Below are 25,981 nucleotides of genomic sequence, written 5' to 3' on the forward strand. Positions count from 1 at the left end.
CAGAACCATTTTTGGTTTAACTTTTTCCGCGGAAGTAAGGAGAGGAAAGGCAACTTGAAAGTCGAGGGAGCGCACATAAACGCCGTGATGAGCGAGTGCCAACTCAAGCTCTGCATTACATCAGCAGCTTGGGAGGAAACATCACGTGGTGACACATCTCCAGTACTGACGTCACCGTCCTCGTCTCTAAGCAACCTCTCCATCCGCACCGCGTCACCGCGCACCAAGCCGCACGGTTGCCCAGCAACTTCAGCTTTGCGCTCGCGCCCGGCCTCGCGCCCCACTCGAAGCGCTGACGCGGGTGTGACGTCATTGAAATGTTGTCAATTTGTTATGGGAGGAGGAGTTTCCCCCTTGAACACTGTGGATGTCCGCATTCCATAGGAGCTCACATGCAGACGGAGCAGGGCAGTGCAAGAGCCGATTATATGACCTGCCAAGTCACCCTGTAAATACTTCTTACTGGCACGACTGGTACACTGTGCTGTACATTTCTGTACATATTTCGTTAAAAGAAAGACAATTAAAAAGTTATATGCTGTTTTATTATACTTTTCTCGTATTTTTTTGTCGTAATATCCTTATGGAATGACTTGTACCTCTGCCTATGACAACCGATTGAAATGTGAGAGGTGTAACGTTACCGACATCCAAAACGGTAAGACACTGCAATGCTTTTATGATTGTTTGGAAAAAAACTGGCTGACAGTTCATTGTAGTTTTATAATGGAAATGTATAATGATCGTTTTTTTTAATAGTTTTTTTTAAAATTAGTCTCAGATTTAGGCAGCCTATATGCGCCTTGCTGTCATTGAACTTTTAATTTAACACATAACAATTGTGTGTTGTGTTATAAAGGCCTACATTATCCATTGACTTCTCACATTTGGGCATGTTTATAGCTTGAATCCGGCGCTTATCAAATATAATGAATAAGCTATATGTTTAGTTCAGTAGGATAATTAAATTTAGTGCAAGATTGTACAGATGTGAAGGGATGTGGTCTATATTTAATAATTTTCTGCGTCATCATGGTGCAATGCAAATGTTAATTCAGAATCTTAATTGTTGATGAGCACGAATAGGCTACGCCTAGCTAAATGTGTAGCCTAATGATTAGGACTATAATTATAACGTTATTATCATTCGTTATAATAATACACTGATAATGTAATGCATTTGATAACACACTAATAATAGGCCTACAATAATAAAAACAAAAATAATAATGTTATTACGCATAGGCTTATGTGCATTTGATATTTACAATTTTGTATTTTGCGTCGCAGATAGCCAACTACACACAATTTGAATCCTATCCTTTGGAATAGTTAATCAGTGTGGCATCATGGTGATCGTAACGGAGAGAAGCCCGGGGTCCCAGCCCAACCATACTCATGGAAGGCCTCTACAGGTCGGCTTCTACGAGATCATCCGCACACTGGGGAAAGGAAACTTCGCTGTTGTCAAACTGGCAAGGCACAAAGTCACCAAAACACAGGTTAGCATCCCTGCTCTTTCATTAACAATGCCTTCATGTCATATTTTATTCCTTTCAAAATCACACAAACATAACTCATTTGTATTATTTTTTTAATTGATAGAATCATATCAGCCTCTCAAATGGCATTTGTCCTAGATAAAGTAGACCTACATACCCGTGTGTTTACAGTTTGCTTTTTTGGTTGGTTGTCCACTGCCAGGTGGCCATAAAGATCATTGACAAGACCAGACTAAACCCATCCAACCTAGAGAAGATCTACAGAGAGGTCCAGATCATGAAGCTGCTGAACCACCCCCATATCATTAAACTCTACCAGGTGTGTGTGCTGTCTATTATAATATGGTTACATTGTTATTGGATGTGTGTGTGTGTGTGTGTGTGTTTGTGTGTGTGTGTTCTTTTGGGTGTGTTGACCTACACTGTATCCTGCATGGATACAGCTGAGTGACTGGTCCATGTGTTTGGCTACGTATCCACAGAGAGAGACACAGGCTGAGCGGGTGCTGAGGACAAACACAGGCAGAATAAACAAGAGAGGTAGAGGGAGTAGGGATGGAGGTGTGGTGGCAAGGAAGAGAGGGATGGAATTGTGGGATTAGATGGAGAGAACGTAAGGACTCAGTGTGTGTTATGATACATCAGGGTTTGTGGTATATCGTCTTGGATATCACAGCGCTGCAGCTGTACTATTGTCATGGAGTGTGTGTGTCTTCATCTTAAAGCTAGCTGCTGACTCCTAGGACACGTTGCTGTGAAACATAAGTACACATATTAATTCAATCCTTTTTGACCTCTCTTTCTCTTTGGTGAGATGATGACAGAGGGAAGGAAAGAGAATTGCTTGGGTGAGTCAGTCTCTGTAGGTCTGAGTGTCAAGCTCAATTAGCGTCTATGGTAGTCAAGTGCAATGTTTCTGTTCCTCTCGTAAAGGTGGCCCCGCCAAGCACTACTGCTGCTCGGCCCCTAATGACGCTACCACAAGTCCACTTTTTCCCTCAGCGGGCCTGACACTTTTGTGCAGATGCCCTTACACACACACACACACACACAAAGTACACACACAGCACCCAATGCGACCCCACTCGCACGCCTTGAGTGAGACAGGAAAGCCTGAGTCAGGCAAGTCATATGTTTTCCAGAGGACGATTCCTCAGTTAATCTCTATGTCAGATGAGCCACTGTGAGCAGATTAATAAAGAGGGATAGTCCCCCTAAAGAGACACAGATCTCTCTCTCTCTCTCTCTATATATATATATATATATCTATATCTCTATATATCTCTCTATATATATATTTCTATATATATCTCTATATATATACATATATATCTATACATATCTATATCTCTATATATCTCTATATATATCTCTATATCTATCTATCCCTATATATATATATATATATAATCTCTATATATCTCTATATATATCTATCTCTCTCTCTATATATATATATATATTTCTCTCTCTATATATATATATATATATATATATATATATATATTTATATATATATCTCTCTATATATACAGTATATATCTCGCTCTCTCTCTCTCTCTCTCTGTAGATCTCTCTCTCTCTATCTGTAGATCTCTCTCGCTCTCATTTCAATTTAAGGGGCTTTATGTGCATGGGAAACATATGTTTACATTACCAAAGCAAGTGAAATAAACACAAGTCTCTCTCTCTCACTCTCTCCTTCTCTCTCTGGGAAACAGTGAGGTTTGAGCATGTCAGGTGCTAGCTGTTTGATGAAGGTTAGAGCAGGTTTCTATGACCCGAGGGAAACCCTTTTCTCTTTCACACCCCATCATCTGCCCACTGAGGGGGAGGTGTAGTGCAGTGAAGGCGATCGTGTGATCCAGAGGTCACATCCTCTCCTTATCATCCTCCTCTTCCAATAACCGAAAACAGAACAGTGAATTACGAGCAGACTGTACCGCATGACTAGTTGAGGAGAGAAAGTAGCTAGAAGAGGAGAGGGGGAAAGCCTCACGAATAACACCTAAGTGTTGATCCTTGACCTTTAAATAAGCTGCAGTTTCCATCTTATGTGAACAAAATGTCCCTTTTTTCTGCATTTCTGAAGATCATCACAGCCTCTTTCTCTCTCTCTCTCTCTCTCTCTCTCTCTCTCTCTCTCTCTCTCTCTCTCTCTCTCTCTCTCTCTCTCTCTCGCACTCTCTCTCGATTTCTGTCTGTCTCTCTCGCTCTCTCATTCACACACTCCCCCACACACCACTCTTCAGGGGCCAGTATGAGGGCCCTTAACGTGCTTAGACTTCTTCTCTGGAAGCCTGTATGACATCAGCAGCACCTCTAGGTGAGAGGGACACAGGGTGGTTATCATCTCTCTCAGATAAAGACTATAAATTACTCCCTGTATGGGAGCCTCTGTGCCGCCATAAAAATGACTGCTGCCCAACACCTCACTGTCTCTCACAGAGTTAGAAAAGTGAAAGAGAAACTGGGTTGGGAATGAAATGAGGCTATAAAATGTGTGACATAGCTTTAGGTGTTGGTTTATTGAGTCCTGGCAGTGATGAATATCAGTCTTTTCTTCAGAAGTGGTAGTGACACAACACTTCCACAATGTTTGGTCCCCGAGGGCTCTCCTGGCCCTGGGAAGTTTCCGGGAGTTCCAGGAAGGTGCTGGGACATTGTGTCTTTCCTTCTTTTTCTTTTTGTATTTGCGGTGGTGATGGGTTCTCGGTACACAAGCTCGTCCTTTGTGTCTGAACATTTCTCTTCCTTTCCCAGAAGGAAAGAGATTTGGTTTCTGTTGAAAACTGATGACAGACAACACAGTATTAGTGGGAATACTGGTCAGTATGCTCTTGATGGTGCAGCTGTAGATCCTCAAAAGGTTCTACAGCTCCACTATCGAGAGCATCCTGACCGATTGGATCACCGACTGGTATGGCAACTACTCGTTATCTGACCATAAGGCACTACAGAGGGTAGTGCGAACGGCCCAGTACATCACTGGGGCCAAACTTCCTGCCATCCAGGACCTATATAATAGGCTGTGTCAGAGGAAAGCCCATACAATTGTCAGAGACTCCAGTCACCTAAGTTATAGACTGTTCTCTCTACTCCCGCACGGCAAGCAGTACCGGAGCGCCGAAAGGCTCCTCAACAGCTTCTACCCCCAAGCCATTAGACTGCTGAACAATTCATAAAAATCGCCACCGGATAACTTACATTGACACCCCCCTCTTGTACACTGTTGCTACTCGCTGTTTGTTTGTTACCTATACATAGTCACTTCTCCCCCACCTCTACATGTACAGATTACCTCAACTAGCCTGTACCTGCACACTGACTCGGTACTGGTGCCCCCTGTATATAGCCTCATTATTGTTATTCTTATTGTGTTACTTTTTATGACTACTTTTTATTTTAGTCTACTTGGTAAATATGTTCTTCTTCTTGAACTGCCCTGTTGGTTAAGGGCTTGTAAGTAAAGCATTTCACTGTAAAGTCTACACTTGTTGTATTCGGCGAATGTGGCAAATAAAGTTTGATTTGATTTGAATACCGGTTTTAACTATTTCTGTGTACATATCCTATAAACAAAGAGCATGCAGGAAGTGCCTGTCAGCTCTGTTATGCAACAGTGTATATCATGGAAAGTCAACGTGTGTGTGTGTGTGTGTGTGTGTGTGTGAGAATGAGAGGAAGTGTGGTCAGGGGAAAGATAAGGTGTCCAGAAAACATCCCCAGTGCCCAGTCCTGCCTCTGCTAAAACACTTACAGCAGCCTTTACAGTGGAAAGACCTCTTTCCTCACGTTATCACTGCAATTGTGCGTAGCCTACTTCTTGCTAACCTCTTTCCATTGTCTCTCTTTGTATTCCTCTTAGGTTATGGAGACTAAAGATATGCTGTATATTGTGACAGAATATGCCAAAAATGGAGAGATGTTCGGTGAGGATTCAATTCATTATCCCCTTTGTTGTAAACTGTGTTGGGCTGTTTCATTTGACATAATAAAGGGGTCAAATAGAATCAAGGTCCTCTCTTACCCAGTATTTACAGTCCTTATTTAGTTCTCTGAATCTAAACTCTCTTCTTCTCTCCCTCTTTTCCTCTAGACTACTTGACCTCAAACGGGCGCATGAGCGAGGATGAGGCACGGAAGAAGTTCTGGCAGATCCTGATGGCGGTGGACTACTGCCACAGGCACCACATCGTTCACCGTGACCTCAAGACTGAGAACCTGCTGCTGGACACCAATATGAACGTCAAACTGGCCGGTGAGTCTGTGTGGGAGATAACAGATAGCAGACTACCCTCTGTCCTTGATGGTTCCCTACTGATATTCAGACTGCTAAATGTCTCTACTAAAGAGAAGCCATGCATCACTGGGTTGGTGCTAATGAAGTGTCAACTGCCAATAATTAGAGGGTTCTTCATGGTAAAATAGTAGAATAAGAGCAGGGCTGATCTGATGCCACAAAGAACCAGTGTGACAGTCTGTCGTCAAAAAACACACACACACACACACACACACACACACGCACGCACACACACAGCAACACAAATAATCATTAGTCGATCTCTCTCTCCTTCCCATTCAGACTTTGGATTTGGAAACTTCTACAACTCAGGCGAGCCCCTGTCTACGTGGTGCGGCAGCCCCCCCTATGCAGCACCCGAGGTGTTTGAGGGGAAGGAGTACGAAGGGCCACAGTTGGATATCTGGGTAAAGGCTCACAGGGAAACCGCACACAACATGGTTACCCATGTTTTGAACGCAGGTTGGCATTTATTGTCATGAATCTTGCCTTGGAGACAGCTCTGCAGAGTGGTCACTAGCTGGCACAGCCACAGAGTCATAAGATCTGATTTTAAACCTAACATGTTGAGCACACCGACGCGTTGCGTGTGCGAGCTTTGCAAAATAAATGTAGACATACATGTTATTCAGTCATTTCAACTGCTCGCGCCCATCAATGAGGTTCTGCGTAGCCAGGCACTAAAATAGAACTCGGTTCTGTTTTTGATGTGTTGCAAGTCCCTCCTCTCCCATTTCCTCATTGGTTTTTAGGCGCATATACCCACCCACCTGGGTGATTGAAAGATGAACTGAGGTCCACACTCCAGTCCAGTTGTTGGTGGTTAATGCACCTTAAAGTTGTTTGCCAACTGCCATATAAAGTCCACAGGAGAAGAAGCCTGAAGGAGGAGAGATTACTAGACACTAACTAGGTTTCCCCTTTTATCTGTGGATGAATTGTCAGAGTAGAGAACACATGATTTTGTGTAACTCAAAATGGGTAAATATTCTACAAATATCTTTAAAAAAAAGGACCTTGTGTATTTCAGGTACAATAACAACCTAATGTTTATTTCCCAGGACAAATGAGCTAGCTATAGCAAGCTAGCTAGCTAAATGTTTCATGTGTTTCGACCTGCTTCAGAGTACGTTTTCATATTTCAACCTGCGTGTCCTGATTGCATCTGGTGTGGATGGACAAAATCAACATGCGTGTGATGGTGGACTCACCCGCGTGCCCGGTCTAGTCAGCATGTAACCCTACCCTTAACCTTAACCACACTGCTAATCCTAATGCCTAACCCTAATCATAAATAAAGACCAAAAAGCTATTTTTAGTTTTCATACATGTTTTATGCTTTTGCCAATTTTGACTTTGCAGCTGGCCTATCTAGCTGAAATCGCTCAGTTCTGCCACCAGGGCAAGATTCATGACAATAAACAAAGCGTTTTGAAACCAAGTTCTACTCTTTTCATGTAAAATGAATGAAAACAGAAGTAATGGGAGAGACCATTTGTTGACGTTCTCCTGGTCTATCTCTCTACAGAGTTTGGGTGTGGTTCTGTACGTTCTCGTGTGCGGATCCCTTCCGTTCGACGGGCCCAGCCTTCCCGCCCTCAGACAGAGAGTCACAGAGGGGCGCTTCAGAATCCCCTTCTACATGTCTCAAGGTATGCATCACCATGGCAACAACACAGTGACATATGTCATAGTGTAATTGGGATTGATAAATTTACTGATGAAATGGCTGGTTTATATTAAATTAAATCACATGCTCTAGCATCGGAGAATGACCTTGCTTTCCCTTCTACCTCCCTCCTTCCATCCTCCCTCTCTCTCCCTCCCTACCACTCTTTTCCCCCCAGACTGTGAGAACCTGATCCGTAAGATGTTGGTGGTGGACCCAACCAAGAGGATCAGCGTGGCCCAGATCAAGCAGCACCGCTGGATGCTGGCTGACCCCACAGCTCCTAACCAGACCCTCAGTATGGCACTGCCTCTCACAGACTACAACTCCAACCTGGGGGACTACAGCGAGCCCGTCCTGGGCATCATGCAAAGCCTGGGCATCGACCGCCAGAGGACCATCGAGGTGAGTGGCAGATTGGTTGATTGGTGTTATCGTCATGGAAGGAGGATTAGAGGAGGGTAAGGAGTGAGGGGAGCTGTGTTGTTATATAGATTACAGGTTATAGGTTATATCGTCGTTTATACAGAGTATCACTAGTGTCCTAGAAATACAGTATTTGAAGTACACTGTAGAGACAGCTAATGGGGTTCGGTACTGGGTTGAAAGTTGTGGGGCAGTGAGACAGTTAGTAATGTCTGGCAGTAGAGTAGGTGGTATGTTATGCTGCCTCCCAGGCAGGCACCACAGTCAAACCCACCCTGGATCCCTGTACGCCTGGTGGGCTTACTACTCGTTTTGTAGGGAGAATTAGGGGGATAACTGACATCGGCTTTTAGAGGCTGACACTGAGCTGAGGAGACAAGCTCCAAAAGCAGGCTCTCAGTAGATCAGACTGAGTGAGTGCAGAGTGATGGGCGCAGAGCGTGTGTGTCCGTGTGCGTTTCCTGTCTGACAGAAATAGAGAGCGAGAGAAACAGTCCTTTATTATGACACCCTTTGAACCAAAATGGCTGACTAACATGTCCTTGCAGCTGTGTTGGAATACTCATACTAGCCACACTAACCGTGTTATTTGTGACGTAAATTAAGTATATAGTATGCATATTGGTCATAGTAGGGATATAGTTAGTATTCCAAAAGTTATCGGATGTCGTACTACATTCGCCTAAATATGAAGTATACGAGCAGTGGACACTACTTCCGTGCTTTTAGGGCCCATAATGCAATTCTTCAGAAATTGGTTTTCAGATTTGAAGAAAATGTCAGATAATATGCAGCCGGAGTCCAACGAGAGCGGATACAAATTCATTGCTTTAACTAATTATGACAAATGTTAAGATACCTTACATGTTATGTTGGCTGACAATTTCTTAGCTACGCTATCCTTATGAACTGCATAGCATATCATTACAGCAGTATGTACCGGTATGTTAGCTAGCTAGCTAACGTTTTTTGGCTACTAATACATTGAACTTGCCAGTATATTAACTATATGCTATTTAACTAACTACCCAACGTTTATTAACTTGAATATTCCCGTTGTTCTTAGTGGTATAGTCGCTGTGCGTTCTTAATGGACATTCAGGTGCATTCGTAAATTCTCTCTGGCTATCTACTCTGATTTCAGAGCACTCTCCTCTGAGTGTACCTGTGCCAGAGCGCAGAATAACTGATGAATTTATGAACACTCAACACCTGTTGAATATGGCCAGTGTCAGTAAACATCGGTAAATAATCATAATTAAATTGTTGCCAGCAACACATTTACAGTCACCAATACTCTGGATAACATGAAAACATCCCAACCAGTTCTGCTAGGGAGAGTAAAATGGTCAGAGTGAGGTGTTCTCTCATTTGTGTCTGGAAGTAGCTAGCAAGTTAGTATCAACCCTACTCCTCGGCCAGAGCGTCCAGTGAAACTGCCTGGCATTTACAAATGAACGATCAGACAACGCTCTGAGTGCACTCTGGTACTCCAAATTGAATTTAATAACACACCCGAAGTCGTAAAATGTCTAGCTAGTAATTTGTTATGCTCACAAGCTAGCAAGAGGTTGCATAGCAACAGCATACATTTCTGATAGACAGGCAAGGCGCTAGTAAGCTCAGAAAGAATAGCGTTAGTTTACAGTATACTAAAATGAACTAATAGTACATAGTATGTAGTATATACTCATTAAGTATGTAGTATACAGTATGTTAGTATGAGTATTCAAACACAGCTCTTGTCTTTTCCCCCAGTCTCTGCTGAGCAGCAGCTACAACCACTTCTCAGCCATCTACTATCTGTTGTTGGAGAGGGACAGGGAGCACCGGGCCTTGCAGCTCAGTCGCCAGTGTGGACCCTGGACCCAGAAACCCAGGGACACCTCTGACTCCGGTACCCCAGAGGTCATCATGGAGGACAGCTTCAGAACTTCGGCCTACCCCATTCAGTGCAAGACCACCCCTCCCATGCAACCGGAGATGGAATATGACCACGGTGCATTGTTCCAACGTGTGGCGTTCCCGGTGGAAGCCAGTCTGAACCGACTGCTGTGTAACCGCTCCATCTCCCCCAACAGCCTGCTGGAGACCAGCATCAGTGAGGAGGTCACACACACCTGCTCATCCCTCGTCCTGCCCACCACCACCTCCCGGCGACACACCCTGGCCGAGGTCTCCCCTCACTTCTACCAGTGCAACCCCCCCTGCATCGTGGTCAGCCTCTCCGATGGTGCATCGTCTGACAGCTGTTTGAAGTCCTTGTCCACTCCCAACCCTGCCCTGCACCCTCCTGTGGGGGGGCTGTCAGCCATGCCAGCCTCTGGGACTGGCCCCAGGGCGCTGGTCTCTGCCGGTACCCATCTGGCCCTCTCCTCTCATCTCCTCCCCCAGGCCCAAGCTTCCAGCTTCCAGGAGGGCCGCAGAGCCTCTGACACCTCCCTAACACAAGGTATGGGGGATGTTAGTTTATAACCATTACATACAGTATGTATCATTCACATCATCATCACTACAAGGAAATGTATCAGGCCCAACAGAATTTAACCCATCCCCTCTCTGTGCGCCTCCCCAGGTCTGAAAGCCTTCCGCCAACAGCTGAGGAAGAACACTCGCACTAAGGGTCTTCTGGGTCTGAATAAGATCAATGGTCTGGCAAGGCAGATCTGCCCTCTGACCTCCGACCACAGTAGCCGTGGCAGCCGGGGATCAATAGGTCCCACCATCAATGAGCACCGCAGCATGCTAGAGGAAGTTCTGCAACAGCAAAGGTAAGATGGAGACACACACAGAGACACACACACCTGCACATAAATATAATCACAACCACATAGTCACAGTAAGTGAAATTCGAACCCCTCCTCTCCGTCTCTATTTACAGAATGCTCCAGATCCAGCACCAGCCCCAGGCTCCTCAGTCAGCATCTACCCAGAACCCTCTGCTCTTCCTGTCCCAGCAGCAGCCCCCCTCCCCCACATCCGTTTATGCCACCTCAACCCTGTTTGACACCTCCGCCTCCTCCCTCCCCCAGGGGGAACATCAACACCCCCTTTCCCCACACAAGAGTCTCCTGGCTCTCCAGCACGCCTTCTGGCAGCAGCCTTTGGAGTCATCTTCCTCCTCCTATGGCTCCTCTTCCTCCTGCTCCTCATCATCATCCTCCTACTGCGCCTCCTCTACCTTCCTCTCCCCTGTGGCCTCCGCTGCTTACCTCCTCGAGGCTCGCCTTCACATCAGCCAGCAACCCAGCCTCCATCCCCAGACCAACCTACACTACCAACCCCAGGCCCAGGCCCAGAACCAGGCCTTCACCCAGGGCCCCTTACCCCTTGTGGCCAGGCAGGGGATGTGGAGCCTGGATTCAGCCTCCGGAAAAGAGTCAGAGATGCAGGAGCTGAGCCTGGGTGGGCAGCTGAGCAGCTGTGTGATGGTGAAGTAATGGAAAAAAAGAAAGGAGAAACAGGAAACAACAAATTCCTACTAGACCAGAGTACTTGCTCCGTATGGCAACCAGAGTAAAAATGTCATGGTGATGTCATCACTGATGGACAGGAAGGGTGAGCACTTTTTGACAGTGGGAACAGAACTTTGAGCTGTGGAGTTGCTCACAGATCATCAGATGATGAGAAGATGATAGGACAACCGAACAAATTGTCCTAAGTGTGAAAAGAGAACTATTGGGGAGAGCTAAATGAAAAACTGAGCATAGAGTGGACAGATAAAAAAAGAAATGATGAAAGTGACAAATCTAGATGATTCTGTTGAACAACATACAAACACTCACATCTAGGTGTGTGTAGCTGTGTGTGATCACATAAGCTGACAATTAAGCAATAACAAAACTCTGGAGAGGTGAGTCTTGAGTTCTTGTCGGATCCCCAGAGAAGCAATAAAGGTCTGGGACCACCTCAACGCAACACTGTACCTGTCCTTTCTCCCTAATAGGGACCCCAACTCACCCATCTCCTTTTCTGGAGGGGTGTGTGAAGGACTCATCTTGAAAAGACAATGAGGAGTGGTATCAATGAACCAGACGAGGTAATGTAAGAACTATTTCAACAGTTTTTTCCGTTTTTTTGAGGATCTAGTCTTCCTGATTTAGTTTTTTGATGCTTTTTCAGTTTTGCTCAGAGACTTGTATTACATGTCATTGTTTTTTACTTTATTTTTGTTTTTACTTAATTTGCCTTTTGGAGAAGTTATTACTTTGTGGCAATCCTACAAGCATGCAGTATCACAACAATTTTCATCTTCAAACTTTCTTTGAACACAATGCTACAGTGATTTGACAAACTGTGATTTATTTGTGCAAGATTCTAGCTGAGCTAATGCTGCTTTTACCTCAGAAGAAGATAAAAACCTGGTAATTCTTGATCAGCCAAAACTGAATAAAAAATATACTTGCTGAGTGTCTAAAACACAATAGGTATTGCTATTAGCAAGCAGTGTGTGTGTGTGTGTGTGTGTGTGTGTGTGTGTGTGTGTGTGTGTGTGTGTGTGTGTGTGTGTGTGTGTGTGTGTGTGTGTGTGTGTGTGTGTGTGTGTGTGTGTGTGTGTGTGTGTGTGTGTGTGTGTGTGTGTGTGTGTGTGTGTGTGTGTGTGTGTGCGTGCCTTACAAAAAGGTTGATTTCAGTTTATAATTTATATTTATATATGGTTACTTTCTAATCATATTGTCTCTGTTGTTATGTCCTTTTGGTGAGGAATCCTCAATCATGCTATTCTGCTGTTACCTTCTCAGGTAACCAAGTCACAAAAATGTGGAAACGTTGTCTAAACTTAAGATCCTGAAGACCTACAGTATAAGCATGATGTCATTCCCTATCAGAGGAAAACAAGGCTTTAACAACTTTACTTCCCACTTGATGTATAGGCTGTGTGTAGGCTATATGCTGTACTGCTTTCACATAGCCGGAACAAAGACTTTGGGACTATAATGCAATATTTCACATTGAAATGCAGAGGAAATGAGAAATGAAGATCTGACAGGATTGTACATTACCTGCCTGCTGGCATTTATTCGATTTCCTTGTTTTTATTAGTACATTTTTTCATTTGTGTATGATTGTAAGAGGTTTTAAAACCTTTGTAGGGCGCTAGCTGAGTAGATCAGGAACCTGAACGCTTCTGTTTTTTTGAACATGAACATAGATATGAATAGATGTAAAAGAAAGGACCCAAACCATTTCACAGTGCTTTTCCTCTTGACGTCACAGTGCTTTTCCTCTTGACGTCACAGTGCTTTTCCTCTTGACGTCACAGTGCTTTTCCTCTTGACGTCACAGTGCTTTTCCTCTTGACGTCACAGTGCTTTTCCTCTTGACGTCACAGTGCTTTTCCTCTTGACGTCACAGTGCTTTTCCTCTTGACGTCACAGTGCTTTGACGTCACAGTGCTTTTCCTCTTGACGTCACAGTTGCCTCTGCCATTGTACAATGGCAGAACTAGAGATAAGCCAAATAGAGAGCAGAGTAAGAAGCCCTACTTACTTTCCAGCAACTCAAAATGCTAGCTAGCTAGTGCATTCATGGTGTACTCTGTGTGGCTCCTGCTATGAGCAAGCTGCTTCTGCCACAAGATGCGAATGTGTTGAAAATTCCCCTAGCAGTTGGGTTCCAGGACCATGACTGTATTTGTTTTTTCTAAGAAAATAAGAAAATAAATGGAAAACAATTTGTAGCACTACAATTTTTTTTGCTGCAATGTGTGTTTTTCAATGGATTGGCCGTAGGAGGTCGCTAGCTAGAGGTTAATACAACGCACTTGGGTGTATGTGTTAGGCCTATTTATTTTTAGAGAATGTGTTTGAAACAACAGCGTTTACTTCAGCTGTTTACACCATGATAGCAGTGCACCTTTGTTATTTTGGTTAGTTTGACCATATCTGTGAAGGTGTCTTCTTTTGAACAACATGTTGAAGGGGAAAAGTGTTGGAAGCCTGAAGCTTAAAAGTGGTTTGATTGATTTCTCTCTGAAATAAGCAGTGTTAATATTTCTAAATTACATTATATTTTGCTTGATTACACTCACCAACAGTGCTTGTGCCTTCTTCAGAACAAACCCCCTATGGTCAGAGTAACCCTTTTTTTGTCCAATCAGCACAAAGAGAAAACAGGTGGGCCCATAAAACCCAGATTTGCTACTTTTTCTGTATTGAAGAAAAAAATACTGCATTTCACTTTACAATGAATATATCTCATTTCTGAAATATGTTTAGTTTCTCCTGTTGGTTCAGAAAACGCTTCACAAACTTAGTTTGACCAAACGACGCAGATCTGTAAGATGTCCTTTTTGGTAAAATGTTGGATATGAAGAAATATGCGTTATGATTTTCCTGATTTTGTACTTGACTGTGTGTGTTTGTATGAATGTTATATGAAAACAAAGATTGTTTATTTGTGTGGCTAATTTATTTGATTAAAACATGAATAAACATGAATTCCAGTTGTTGGTCGTAATTCTGTGTAAATGTCTTAAGCCCTGTTTATACCTGTTTCTAACGTGCATGCTTCGCCCTAATCTTGTCCAACAATCTGATTTTGCCCACATTTTTAGACAGTGTAGAAGATTAAAGGAAGCATTGTGATCTGACTGTGATCAGATCTTCCTGACAACCTCCTGAGGTAGTCAGACACTTAGACGGACTCGTCCCAGTGAAACCATTTAAATCATCATTATCCCGCCGTCTAAAACCATTGACGTGTGATATATAACCTTAACCCAATTCGCCATTGACTAATGGCATCAAATATATGTCTTAAAATAAAATATTATTATTTTGAAACCATATCTGTCAAATAATTTGCATACAGGAAGGGACCAGGACATCCGATCACAATGCGGATAAAGTGGACAGATAAGAAACGCATTTTACTACCATGTGTGGATGCAACAGCTACAATGTGGGCACAATCAGAATGTGGATAAGGATGTATGTAAACAAGGCTTTAGTCATATGATAATACATGCTAATATGTCTTAATCAAAAGTAGGTTGACTAACAACCACTATAGTTGATGTTATATCAAAATGGATGACATGGAAAGCTGAAGCTGAAAATATTCCCTTGAAAACTACTTCAACGTTTTTAACGCCATACTTAGAAGGCCAGACAAGGAATCACATTGTCCCCTTCCCCCTGGTGATGACGCACATTGATGATGCTCTAGTTCGCTGTGATGACGCGATGACTGGGAAAAATCGACTGGGAAAAACTGATTTGAACGGTCATCCAACTTGGAATTCCAACTCGGGAACTCAGGCCTCTTTCTAGAGCTCCGACTTTCCATCCTGAAGATCACTGACGTCATTTCTTTTTCAGAGTTCCCGGTTGTTTTGAACGTGACATATTACTCATAAGGCAGCAGGCAGTGACAGACGGCTGATGGCTGACATGGACCCATGTGTGAGAGGGATGGAGGCAACACGACAGTGGGCTAACCAACCATGATTCCATCTTATTAGATCGAACTTTTAAAATTGTTTAACTTCAATAAAGCTTACAGAACTGTATGAGTTCCCTAAGCCTTTGTAAATGCCATTGTTGGGATACATTATCTTTTTTTATTTAACTAGCCAAGTCAGTTAAGAACAAATTCTAATTTTCAATGACAGCCTAGGAACAGTGGGTTAACTACCTTGTTCAGGGGCAGAACGACAGATTTTTACCTTGTCAGTTCAGGGATTTGTTCTTGCAACCTTCCAGTTACTAGTCCAACATTCTAACCACTAGGCTACCTGCCACCCCACATTAAGGTGGCATACCTTATTATGCCTTATTATATATATATAGCGTGTAATAAATACACTTAATATTATAGAAGAATGTGTCAAATGCAAAAATCATTAAGGAACATTTTAATTTTAAGTATGTAAACTTAACTCTCACGGGTGGCCAATAAGATTTAGCTGAAAGCCTTGCTCCTAATAAGCCAAGCCTCCTGAAAATAGCCTAAGGATTACATTCATAAAGACCCAGCTGCAAGGTCAACCCAACCAATTAACCCATGTTTGGGTAATCCCAACAACCTAACTTGTTGGGTTAGTCACGCAACCCAGACAGACAACCAGAAGATTCTGCGGGAGGCCAGTGTAGGATGAAAGCATCCCTCCAAATCACACTGGTTAGAGAGATGGGAGGAGAGCTATCAATGCTATGTTCCTCACTGAGCTCCCCTACAACCCAATGGGACATATTGAGCATGTTCCCAATGTGTCTGGGTGTGTGCGTGTCTGTGTGTGTGTGATAGTAATGCTGTTTAATAGCGATCAGGCCACCCTACAAACACATCCATCACCATCCAGCCGCCTGCTGTGGACATGACCTTGTAATGACTAATGAGCTCGCAGTTGCACAGTGTCACAACACTGCACATTGATGTGCTGATTTATTGTGGCGGTCTGTGTGTGTGTGCGTGTGTGCGTGCGTGCACAGTATGTGTTTTTAGTTCTCACTGCAGGGAGGGACACTGCAGGGAGGGACATGACTACCACAGAAACAGCTCTTCTGGTCCATCAACCACAGGACACAGTACTGACAGGCAGATAGACAGGGTGCCAGTTGCCATTTCCCTAATTCCCCCCCCCCCCCCCCCCCCCCCCTCAAGTAGAAAGAGGATAAAACAATATTTTGAGAAGAGATGTCTGAGAATATGTGTGTCTGAGCCGCCTTGCCTCAGAGCCATATACGAAACATGCTATATCTATTTCGGCGCACCTCCAAGACGTACAGTATGTGCTAATAGTCTAGTAGACAGAAACAAAAGCAGGGAAGTTGGTTAAGGAGGATGGGTGAATACCGCCACCATCTAGCAATCCCTAGGTTGTGTGTCAAGTCTCGTCTGTGACAAATGTAGCATTTTAGCTAACCCTATTCTAACCTTAACCAAATTCACTTAACCTGCTATGGGATGGAGAGAGACAGAAAGAGAGAGAGAGAGAGAAATGGCCCAATGGTTGCTTCAGAGGAAATTCCCAGCCTGATAGTTTGGACTCAGATGAACCTTGCAAAGCATTCTGGGATCTGGGACCTCAGGTCTACACTCTTAAGTGTAAAGAGCTCTTAGACAGACTCGTCTCTCCTTACCACCTTATCTCCTTACACACCACACAACACACACCACACACACACAGAATAAGTGAGATTTCTTGAGGTTCCAGACACAACCTGCCATAGAAGTTTCCCAGTACTCTCAATAAGTAACTATGTTATCACCATGAACGCACACAGAGGAATGTTATTTTACAGTTTCCTTGTGTGAAAGCAGAAGAGAGGGGAGGAGGTGAAGACAGAGGAGGAGATTAAGAGGTTAGCCGCTTCTCTGGTCAAATGACTCAAATGTTACAAAACACAATCTAAAGAGAGATACATGAATGATTCATACCAAGAACAAGAGACAAGAGACGAGCCTGCATGCAGGCCAATATCTGTACATAGCCTCAGCCTGGTGCCGAGCTTGCCGCAGGACACACAATGGGAGTTCAACAAGGATAGTTTACACGTACCCCCGCAGTCAGATAAGCAGCCTTTAATGATTGAGTGTGTATGAGTTCACACGCACATTTGCGTCATTGCTCAGAATCAAATTATCCGGCTGGGGTAGTGTGAATACCAGAGGATTTGTGGACGTTTTGGGTTAAGTGGAGGAAACAGGCTGAAAGAACATTCTGTTCAATTCACAAAACTGCAAACTACCAAAGGGACAAACACATAGAACAAACACCACACAATACAATGCAGCAATACAATACAGTACAACACAGCAACATAATACAATACACCATCCCCGAGCCTAAGAGAGAGCTATTGAAACATTGTATATTCTCCAGAAGTGTGCATTATGCTAGGGCTTCACCAACGCAAATATGTGCAAACTGAAACTCAGCGCAAGAGTTATGAGTTCAGTTTTGGAGACTTTTACATAACACCTTGGCTTGTTCTTTGTTCAGCATGGGGGAGTGACAAAGATAAGTAACTGCACTATGCAACCCGTTTTCACACATTCTCGTGCCACACCTACTGTAGGACAAGTGCATGCTGCATAGTTATCTACGTTACATTTGCGCCAAAATAACCAGGCGACTCTTTACACTTTCAGACGCATTGTTGTGTCCATCGTTATATATATAGAACTGATACTCTGAGGTGACATGGTGCTGTATCCATGGTCATGCCAACCAGATCTTTGGCTTTGAACTGAGCTTTGAACTGAACTGTCAGAGTACACTTGAGAGAAAGAGAGACTGAGCGGTAGAGAGAAAGGGACTCAGAGAGCGAGTGCCACACACACACCCCCCTGGGTCAGCTGTGAGATGGATGACGCACATTGGGCTCTGTTAATATTGTAAAGGAGGCTCTGGCGTCTGTATGAGCATTCCATTACAGACCTCTCACACTGAGTTCACTAAGCAGCTGTGTGCTGAATTAGCACTCTCTCTATATACCATTATTTCCCTCTACCACTCTCTCTCTCTCATCTCTCTCATCTCTACCATCTCTTTTTTCCTCTCCCTGTTTTTTCTCTCTGTTCTCTCCCTCCCCCTTTCTTTCTGTATCGCTCCACTTCTCTCTTTATTACATTTTTGCCCCCCCCTTTTATTATCCCTTTTTTCAACCCTTATCGCAGAAGTTCAGCGTTACATTGTGAGTGAAATATAAAGGCAATGTTTCTGTGTTGGCGGAGTCTGCATTCACAGTAAATGCTGCATGTCAGCTCAATCAGAAATTGCCTTTAAATTTCTATCACACAATCTGTAACGCTTCAGCGATACAGATTGAATAGAACCCTAATAATTACATTTCCTCTCTCTCGTTTTTAAATGTTCTGTCATTTCCCTTTTCCATCTGTGAGTCAAACACAATAACACCTGCAGAAGAACATTATTTATTACAAATTTGATTATTTTAATCAAACAAGTTTAACAACTTTAATCTAATAGTGTAATTGTAGGATGTGCCTGACTGTTTTGAAAATGAATCACACATGCAGCATGCCTCTGAAAAACATGGACTCAGAGCATATTCAGAGTATTATTCTTTATAAAAAAAAAATGTTTTAACCCTTTTTCATGGTATCCAATTGTTTTAGTAGCTACTATCTTGTCTCATCGCTACAACTCCCCCGTACGGGCTCGGGAGAGACGAAGGTTGAAAGTAATTTTGGTCTGGAGTGCATTAATGTCTCAGCAGTGCCACAAGATGTTTTTTTGTTACCAAAAATATACAGTGCATTCGGAAAATATTCATACCCCTTGACATTTTCCACTTTGTTACGTTACAGCCTTATTCTGAAGTTGATTAAATAGTCCCCCCATCAATCTACACACAATACCCCATAATGACAAAGCAGAAACAGGTTTTTAGAAATGTATTAAAAAAACCGGAAATATCACATTTACATAAGGATTCAGACCATTACTCAGTACTTTGTTGAAGCACCTTTGGCAGCGATTACAGGCTAAAGTCTTCTTGGATATGATGCTACAAGCTTGGCACACCTGTATTTGGGGAGTTTCTCCCATTCTTTTCTGCAGATCCTCTCAAACTCTGTCATGTTGGATGGGGAGCGTCGTTGCACAGCTATTTTCAGGTCTCTCCAGAGATGTTCGATCGGGTTCAAGTCCAGGCTCTGGCTGGGCCACTCAAGGACATTCAGAGACGTGTCCCAAAGCCACTCCTGTGTTGTCTTGGCTGTGTGCTTAGGGTCGTTGTCCTGTTGGAAGGTTAACCTTCGCCCCCAGTCTGAGGTCCTGAGCACTCTAGAGCAGGTTTTCATCAAGAATCTCTTTGTACTTTGCTCCATTCATCTTTCTCTCGATCCTGACTAGTCTCCCAGTCCCTGCCACTGAAAACAATCCCCACAGCATAATGCTGTCACCACCGTGCTTCACGTAGGGATGGTGCCAGGTTTCCTCATGACGTGACACTTGGCATTCAGGCCAAAGTTCAATCTTGGTTTCATCAGACCAGAGAATCTTGTTTCTCATGGTCTGAGAGTCGCTTAATGTGCCTTTTGGCAAACTCCAAGGGGCTGTCATGTGCCTTTTACTGAGGAATGGCTTCAGTCTGGCCACTCTACCATAAAGGCCTGATTGGTGGAGTACTGCAGAGATGGTTGTTCTTCTGGAAGGTTCTCCCATTTCCACAAAGGAACTCTGGAGCTCTGTTAGAGTGACCATAGGGTTCTTGGTCACCTCTCTGACCAAGGTCCTTCTCCCTCAGTTGCTCAGTTTGGCCGGACAGCCAGCTCTAAGAAGAGTCTTGGTGGTTCCAGATTTCTTCCAATTAAGAATGATGGAGGCCACTGTGTTCTTGGGGACCTTCAGTGCTGCAGACATATTTTAGTACCTAGATCTGTGCCTCGACACAATCCTGTCTCGGAGCTCAGCGGACAATTCCTTTGAGCTCATGGCATGATTTTTGCACTGACATGTCCTGTTAACTGTGGGACCTTATATAGACAGGTATGTGCCTTTCCAAATCATGCCCAATCAATTGAATTGACCACAGGTGGACTCCAATCATGTTGTAGTGTCACATGTGCTCCCTCTCATCAGACTCACCTGGACTCCATCCCTTCCCTGATTTCCTTACTTATAGATGTCACTCCATTTGGTTCCTTCCCCAAGCATCACTGTTTCTGTTTCTTGTATGTGAGTTGTTCGTGGTTCTTGTTTTGTATTATGTTTTCATTTATTTATTAAATGATTCACTCCCTGAACTTGCTTCCCGACTCCCAGCGCACACGTTACATGTAGAAACGTCTCAAGGATGATCAATGGAAACAGGATGCTCCTGAGCTCAATTTCAAGTCTCATAGAAAAGGGTCTGAAGGGTCTATGTAAATAAAGTGTTTACATTTGGTTTATTTTTTATACATGTTTTCACTTTGTCAGTTTGGAGTATTGTGTGTAGATTGATGAGGGAAAAAAATATTTAATCCATTTAGAATAAGGCTGTAACGTAACAAAATGTGGAAAAAGTCAAGGGGTCTGAATACTTTACGAATGTACTGTTTACCCACACACTCTCAAATATATGTATGGTTATGGTACAGTGTTGTTCCCTGGTGTATGTAAAGGTCAAAAGGTACACATAAGGTACCTTCAGAGAAACCCATAGGAACTCACATGGTACTGGCCAGTACCTTTTAGGGTACATGTGCGGATCATCTATATAGTATAATGGTAAATTGTTCTACCCAATATATTCAATATAATGCTGTGTTTGTAACCATGTGAGAGGTGGGAATTGACCCGTTCTAAAGTCGTAAATACCAGTTAGATGCATTCATGTGCTTTGAACTCGTTGAGAAACGCCAATTGGCTAATGGCAACAAGCTGCGTCAACCATAAACTAAATGTACAGCTATCATGCTTGTAAACACATTTTCAAGTTCCAAATTATTAACCATATTAACATATTTATTTTTATTAATAATGTTTTGTTGTGACATTAAATATGTTGTATTTGTGCTAACTGTCAGTTGAAATGTTGGACCAGTTTAAGTGGTTTTGTTGTTATGTTGATGAAGGTTGAGTATCTCTTTTGACACTGTCAGTTCTGCAATCTTTGCATGAACGTGTGACAATCAACAGCTGTACTGTTAAGAGGTTACTGTGCTGTGATTTATTGCAAGTAGGTTATTGTAAAATTCACAGTATCTTACCACAGCTGGCTTATAACTGACTATTACAATGACATGGTAACTATCAATACATTTAATGATGTATAACTCTTCAGCATCACATGCACGTATGTTAACATATGACAAGGCCGCAGAACTGACAAAATACAAGCTCAATGTTATTGAATAGAATACAACAGAACAGATTAACTGGGATGACATTCCCTTTCATGGGAGACCAAAAACACCTCGCTGAAAGCCACGTCTCGAATAAGTCACTCCTGCAATATTCTGATAGGCTGCTGCTGCAACAGTATGCTGCCAATCAGTAAGTGATGTGCATGCTGTCAACAGAAACGTCCGGAAGGCACAGTAGGTTATTGGCAAGGAATGCTAGCAGCAGAAAATGTCCTGTAGATTAGAAGCCACATTTTGCCTGTAAATTATTGTGACTTTTACAATGACTTACTGAGTAGTTTCCAGTTAAGAAATGACAAATACATAGCAACTTCTGGCAATAATGAACATTGCAAAATAAACTCTTTACAGTGTAGCTTTTCCTGACATTATTTTTGCAAATGAGCAAAACAGTGTGAAAGGCATAACCATTAAACACGTAAACCACTCCAACATTTCGACTGACAGTTGGCACAAATGCACATCAATGTTTAGCCACTCCCCCACATATGTTAATGAGCACCGACCAGTACACTGCACTCACTTATGTTAAAGCACAGTAATGATAGTACCTTATATACAAAATATATACAAAATATACTTTTTTTTGTACACCAGGGAACAACACTCTACCATAACCATACCCTTCTTTTTTAAAGTGTTTTAATCATTGGAGGCTCCTTAGAGGAGAAAGGAGAGGACCATCCTGTTCTGTGAATTTAATAAAAATAAAAATTGTGAAACATTAAAAAAGTTGTCCTTTTTAGGTAAAACTATACAAAATATGTTCACGTTACCAAATAATTGATCAAAAGGCTGGGTTTCTGTATAGCACTTTGTGACATCTGCTGATGTAAAAAGGGTTTATAAATACATTTGATTGATTGATTGATTAAAACACACTGTTTTGAAATTAAGGTCTACTGTAGCCTCCACAGCACTCTGTAGGGTAGTGCCATGGTGTAATCGGAGGACAGCTAGTTTCTGTCCTCCTCTGGGTACATTGACTTCAATACAAAACCTAGGAGGATCATGGTTTTCACCCCCTTCCATAGACTTACACAGTAATCTAGTTCGGAAAGCATACGCTATACAGCTGTAGTGCATAAAATGTGGTGAGTAGTTGACTCGAAGAGAGAGAAAAAAATGTTTTTGAACTGTTTTCAACAAATGTATTTCTTTAAAAAATGAAGGAGACGCAAGAGAGAGCGAGCTAGCTATGTTTTGTTGTATTTTTTGTCACTATCACTTTCACTTAGCTAGCGAATGCAGCTAGCTAGTTTAGCCTACTCAAACACCTCAAATACCCGTCTCAAACAGAGAGGGATGCTATGTTAGCTAGCTGGCTATGCCTATCTAACAATGGAACTCTTCCAAGTCAAGGTAAGCTTTTTATAAATGTATTGCCATCGGGGCCCGCCGGTGTAACTGCTACACTGCTTGATGACTGTACACTACTGCATGATTGTAGTGGATTTACTAACATGTTTGTTCTAGTAGCTATGTTGACTTTAACATTAGCTAATATGGTGACAATGATGTAGGCTGTGTAGCGGTTAGGGGTTATGATATAAAGGTTTGGCTTGGAAAGTTTTTTTCGCCTGGTCTCAGACAGCTGATGTGTTGTGCACTGAAGTCCACAAGCAAGGGAAAGGTGAGAGGTGGAGAGCGTGTAGATGCGAGAAGGAATTATAGCTACAACGAATCAAAGTGATGATGCTGTTTGTATGTGGCTGGTATGAAAGTGAACTGTGTTTGCATGTGATCAAGGGTGTATTGATTCCACCGATTCTGTTCTAAAACTTCTTAAACAGAAGCAAACAGAACGAAACGGGATAAACATAGAAACTCTCGTTTGCAACTGTTGGGCAAATGATTACACTTTAGATCAGCTAGATTCAGGCAAGAGTGTGCAAGGCAGTATTTAATGTTTCAGTTTGTCACCCTGATTACTCAAATTTCTCTCAACCTACGTTGTAAAATTAAATTCATAGGCTAGGTTGCAGCAACCTCATGGTGGATATAGGGAAGATTTGAGTATCATGTAGTAACCTAAACCTATCAATGTTACATTGAACTAGGTGAATGGAATATGAATGACAGTCATCCAATATGCTGTAATAGAAATAAGGACAGGCTCATTAAAAATGTTTGGTCCTCCCTCATCTTAAACAGCACCAACCGCCACTGGTGTTAATATACAATATATGTTCCAAGCAATAAGTATGAACCTGGTGGAACTGTGAAAACATTGATGCACTTCCAACCAAGAAGTTGCAAGTGCTGCTCTCCAAATAATTTGTCTAGACTGAGTGCACAAAACATTAAGAACACCTGCTCGTTCCATGTTATAGACTGACCAGGTGAATCCAGGTGAAAGCTATGATCCCTTATTGGTGTCACCTGTTAAATCCACCTCAATCAGTGTAGATGAACGGGAGGAGACAGCTTAATGAAGGATTGACAATTGAAACGTGTATGTGTGCCGTTCAGAGGGGGAATGAGCAAGACAAAAGATTGAAATGCCTTTGAACAGGGTAATATAGTAGGTGCAAGGCGTACCGGCTTGCTTGTGTGTCAAAAACTGCAATGCTGCTAAGTTTCTCAGGCTCAACAGGTTCCCGAGTGTATCAAAACTGTTCCACCATCCAAAGGACATCCAGCCAGCTTGACACAGTTAACATGGGCCAGCATCCCTGTGGAACGCTTTCGGCGCCTTGTAGAGTCCATGCCCAACAATTTGTAGCAGTTCCGAGGGCAAAAGGGGTTGTAACTCAAAATGAGCAGGGTGTTCTTAATGTTTTGTACACTTAATGTATATAGTGTTGGACCACCCCAAAAAATGTAGTTGTCTAAAAAAATATCCCAATTCCCCAGGGCAGTGATTGGGGACATTGTCCTGTGTAAGGTGCTGTCTTTCGGATGGGATGTTAAACGGGTGACCTGACTTTATGGTCACTAAAGAACTTACCTGGTAAAATAAGAGTAAATAATAATAACAATTAAATTGTTACGCAATATCATCTCATATTGTACTTTTAACCATTACACAAAGAGGTCTCTATCTCTTAATAAGGTCACTCAGTGTTGGATTAAGGGCATTTCATTAATATTTACCAGACTTTATTGCCACATGCTCTTATGTAAGCATTATAAAGACTTCAGAACTGGCAGCAGGCATGCTTAAAATTGAATCTTCTTCTTCTTTGAGATTGGGTTGGCGGAGCGCATCCAACTTTTAGGTGCATACACCGCCACCTACTGTCCTGGAGTGTGAGGCCAGTCATGGCCTAACTACATTAAATGGCGGTAATACAAAATTGGGGAACAGGTAAATTACTCTGCCAACTATTATCCTTCAAAAAGAAAACACCACCCCATTCCACTATTTAACCCTATCTAATCCTACTCCAGGCCCACAGTCTGGGAGGACAGAACACTACCACTCAACACCTCCTGCTATTCTTCTGCAGTAAAACCTTGCAATCCCAAGTACTTCTCTGCAGCTGCCAGCACATCCTCTATTTTCTGTGACTAACGTCCCATTTCTGCAGTACAGTTGACAACCATAGCTATGAAAGCTAAGAAACCCACTTTACTCAGGGACATATTATTCTCAACCTCTTCATTGGTCTCTGCCTACTCACACAAATACTCTCAATATCCCTCACCCTGTACCCATCCTCCTCTACCACTCTTTTCCCTGCTTCAGCATAAAACACTTTCTGTACTACTCTGACCATGGCAACCTCAACATGCTTTTCTTTCACCAGACACCTCTGTGCTCCAGCCCCATGGTCACCCCCACAGCTTACACACACATTACTTTCTACACATTCTTTCTCATACCCAGGTTTGGCACCTTAGTATTAGAGTACTCTAAATATACTTAACATAACCATAGACCTCTTAAACTGGTACAACACTTCCATATATGGGTGGCCAAATAACTGATTTACAAGCCCCTGCAAAGCCACACCTCCAATATATTTTCCCAGTGTGACTTGTCAATTGTATATTTACCACCAATGACTGTATTTGTTAGTGACAGACACATTGTTGTTAAATTCATTCATTTTCAGTCCTGTGGTCTTCACCAAGTGAGTCACTCCACAAAAGCCGCTGCCCTTGCAGAGTAAGGGGAACAACTACTTCAAGGTTTCAGAGCGAGTGACATCACCGATTGAACCACTATTAGCGCTAACTAGCTAGCCATTTCACATGGGTTACACTCACACCCCTTTTGACCTCCTCCTTTTCCGCAGCAACCAGTGATCC

The 25,981-nt window shown here is 42.8% G+C and overlaps 1 protein-coding gene across 2 annotated transcripts; it reads left to right on the forward strand.

Moving 5' to 3' along the window:
• Positions 1–382: 382 nt before the first annotated feature.
• LOC110502002 (serine/threonine-protein kinase SIK2) lies at positions 383–14,340 on the forward strand. 2 transcript variants are annotated; one of them, XM_021579885.2, is made up of 11 exons: positions 383–658; positions 1,291–1,502; positions 1,705–1,821; positions 5,371–5,434; positions 5,602–5,763; positions 6,088–6,212; positions 7,334–7,457; positions 7,653–7,879; positions 9,659–10,352; positions 10,476–10,671; positions 10,782–14,340. In XM_021579885.2, exons 2-11 carry the CDS (start codon positions 1,350–1,352, stop codon positions 11,338–11,340), a joined length of 2,421 nt encoding a protein of 806 aa, XP_021435560.2. In that variant the 5' UTR covers positions 383–658; positions 1,291–1,349; the 3' UTR covers positions 11,341–14,340. The 2 variants fall into 2 exon arrangements, with proteins under 2 accessions (XP_021435560.2, XP_021435561.2); XM_021579886.2 differs by having other exon boundaries at positions 1,333–1,502.
• The last annotated feature ends 11,641 nt before the right edge of the window (positions 14,341–25,981 follow it).

Source organism: Oncorhynchus mykiss, chromosome 22, assembly GCF_013265735.2.
Source record: "Oncorhynchus mykiss isolate Arlee chromosome 22, USDA_OmykA_1.1, whole genome shotgun sequence".
NCBI lineage: Eukaryota > Metazoa > Chordata > Actinopteri > Salmoniformes > Salmonidae > Oncorhynchus > Oncorhynchus mykiss.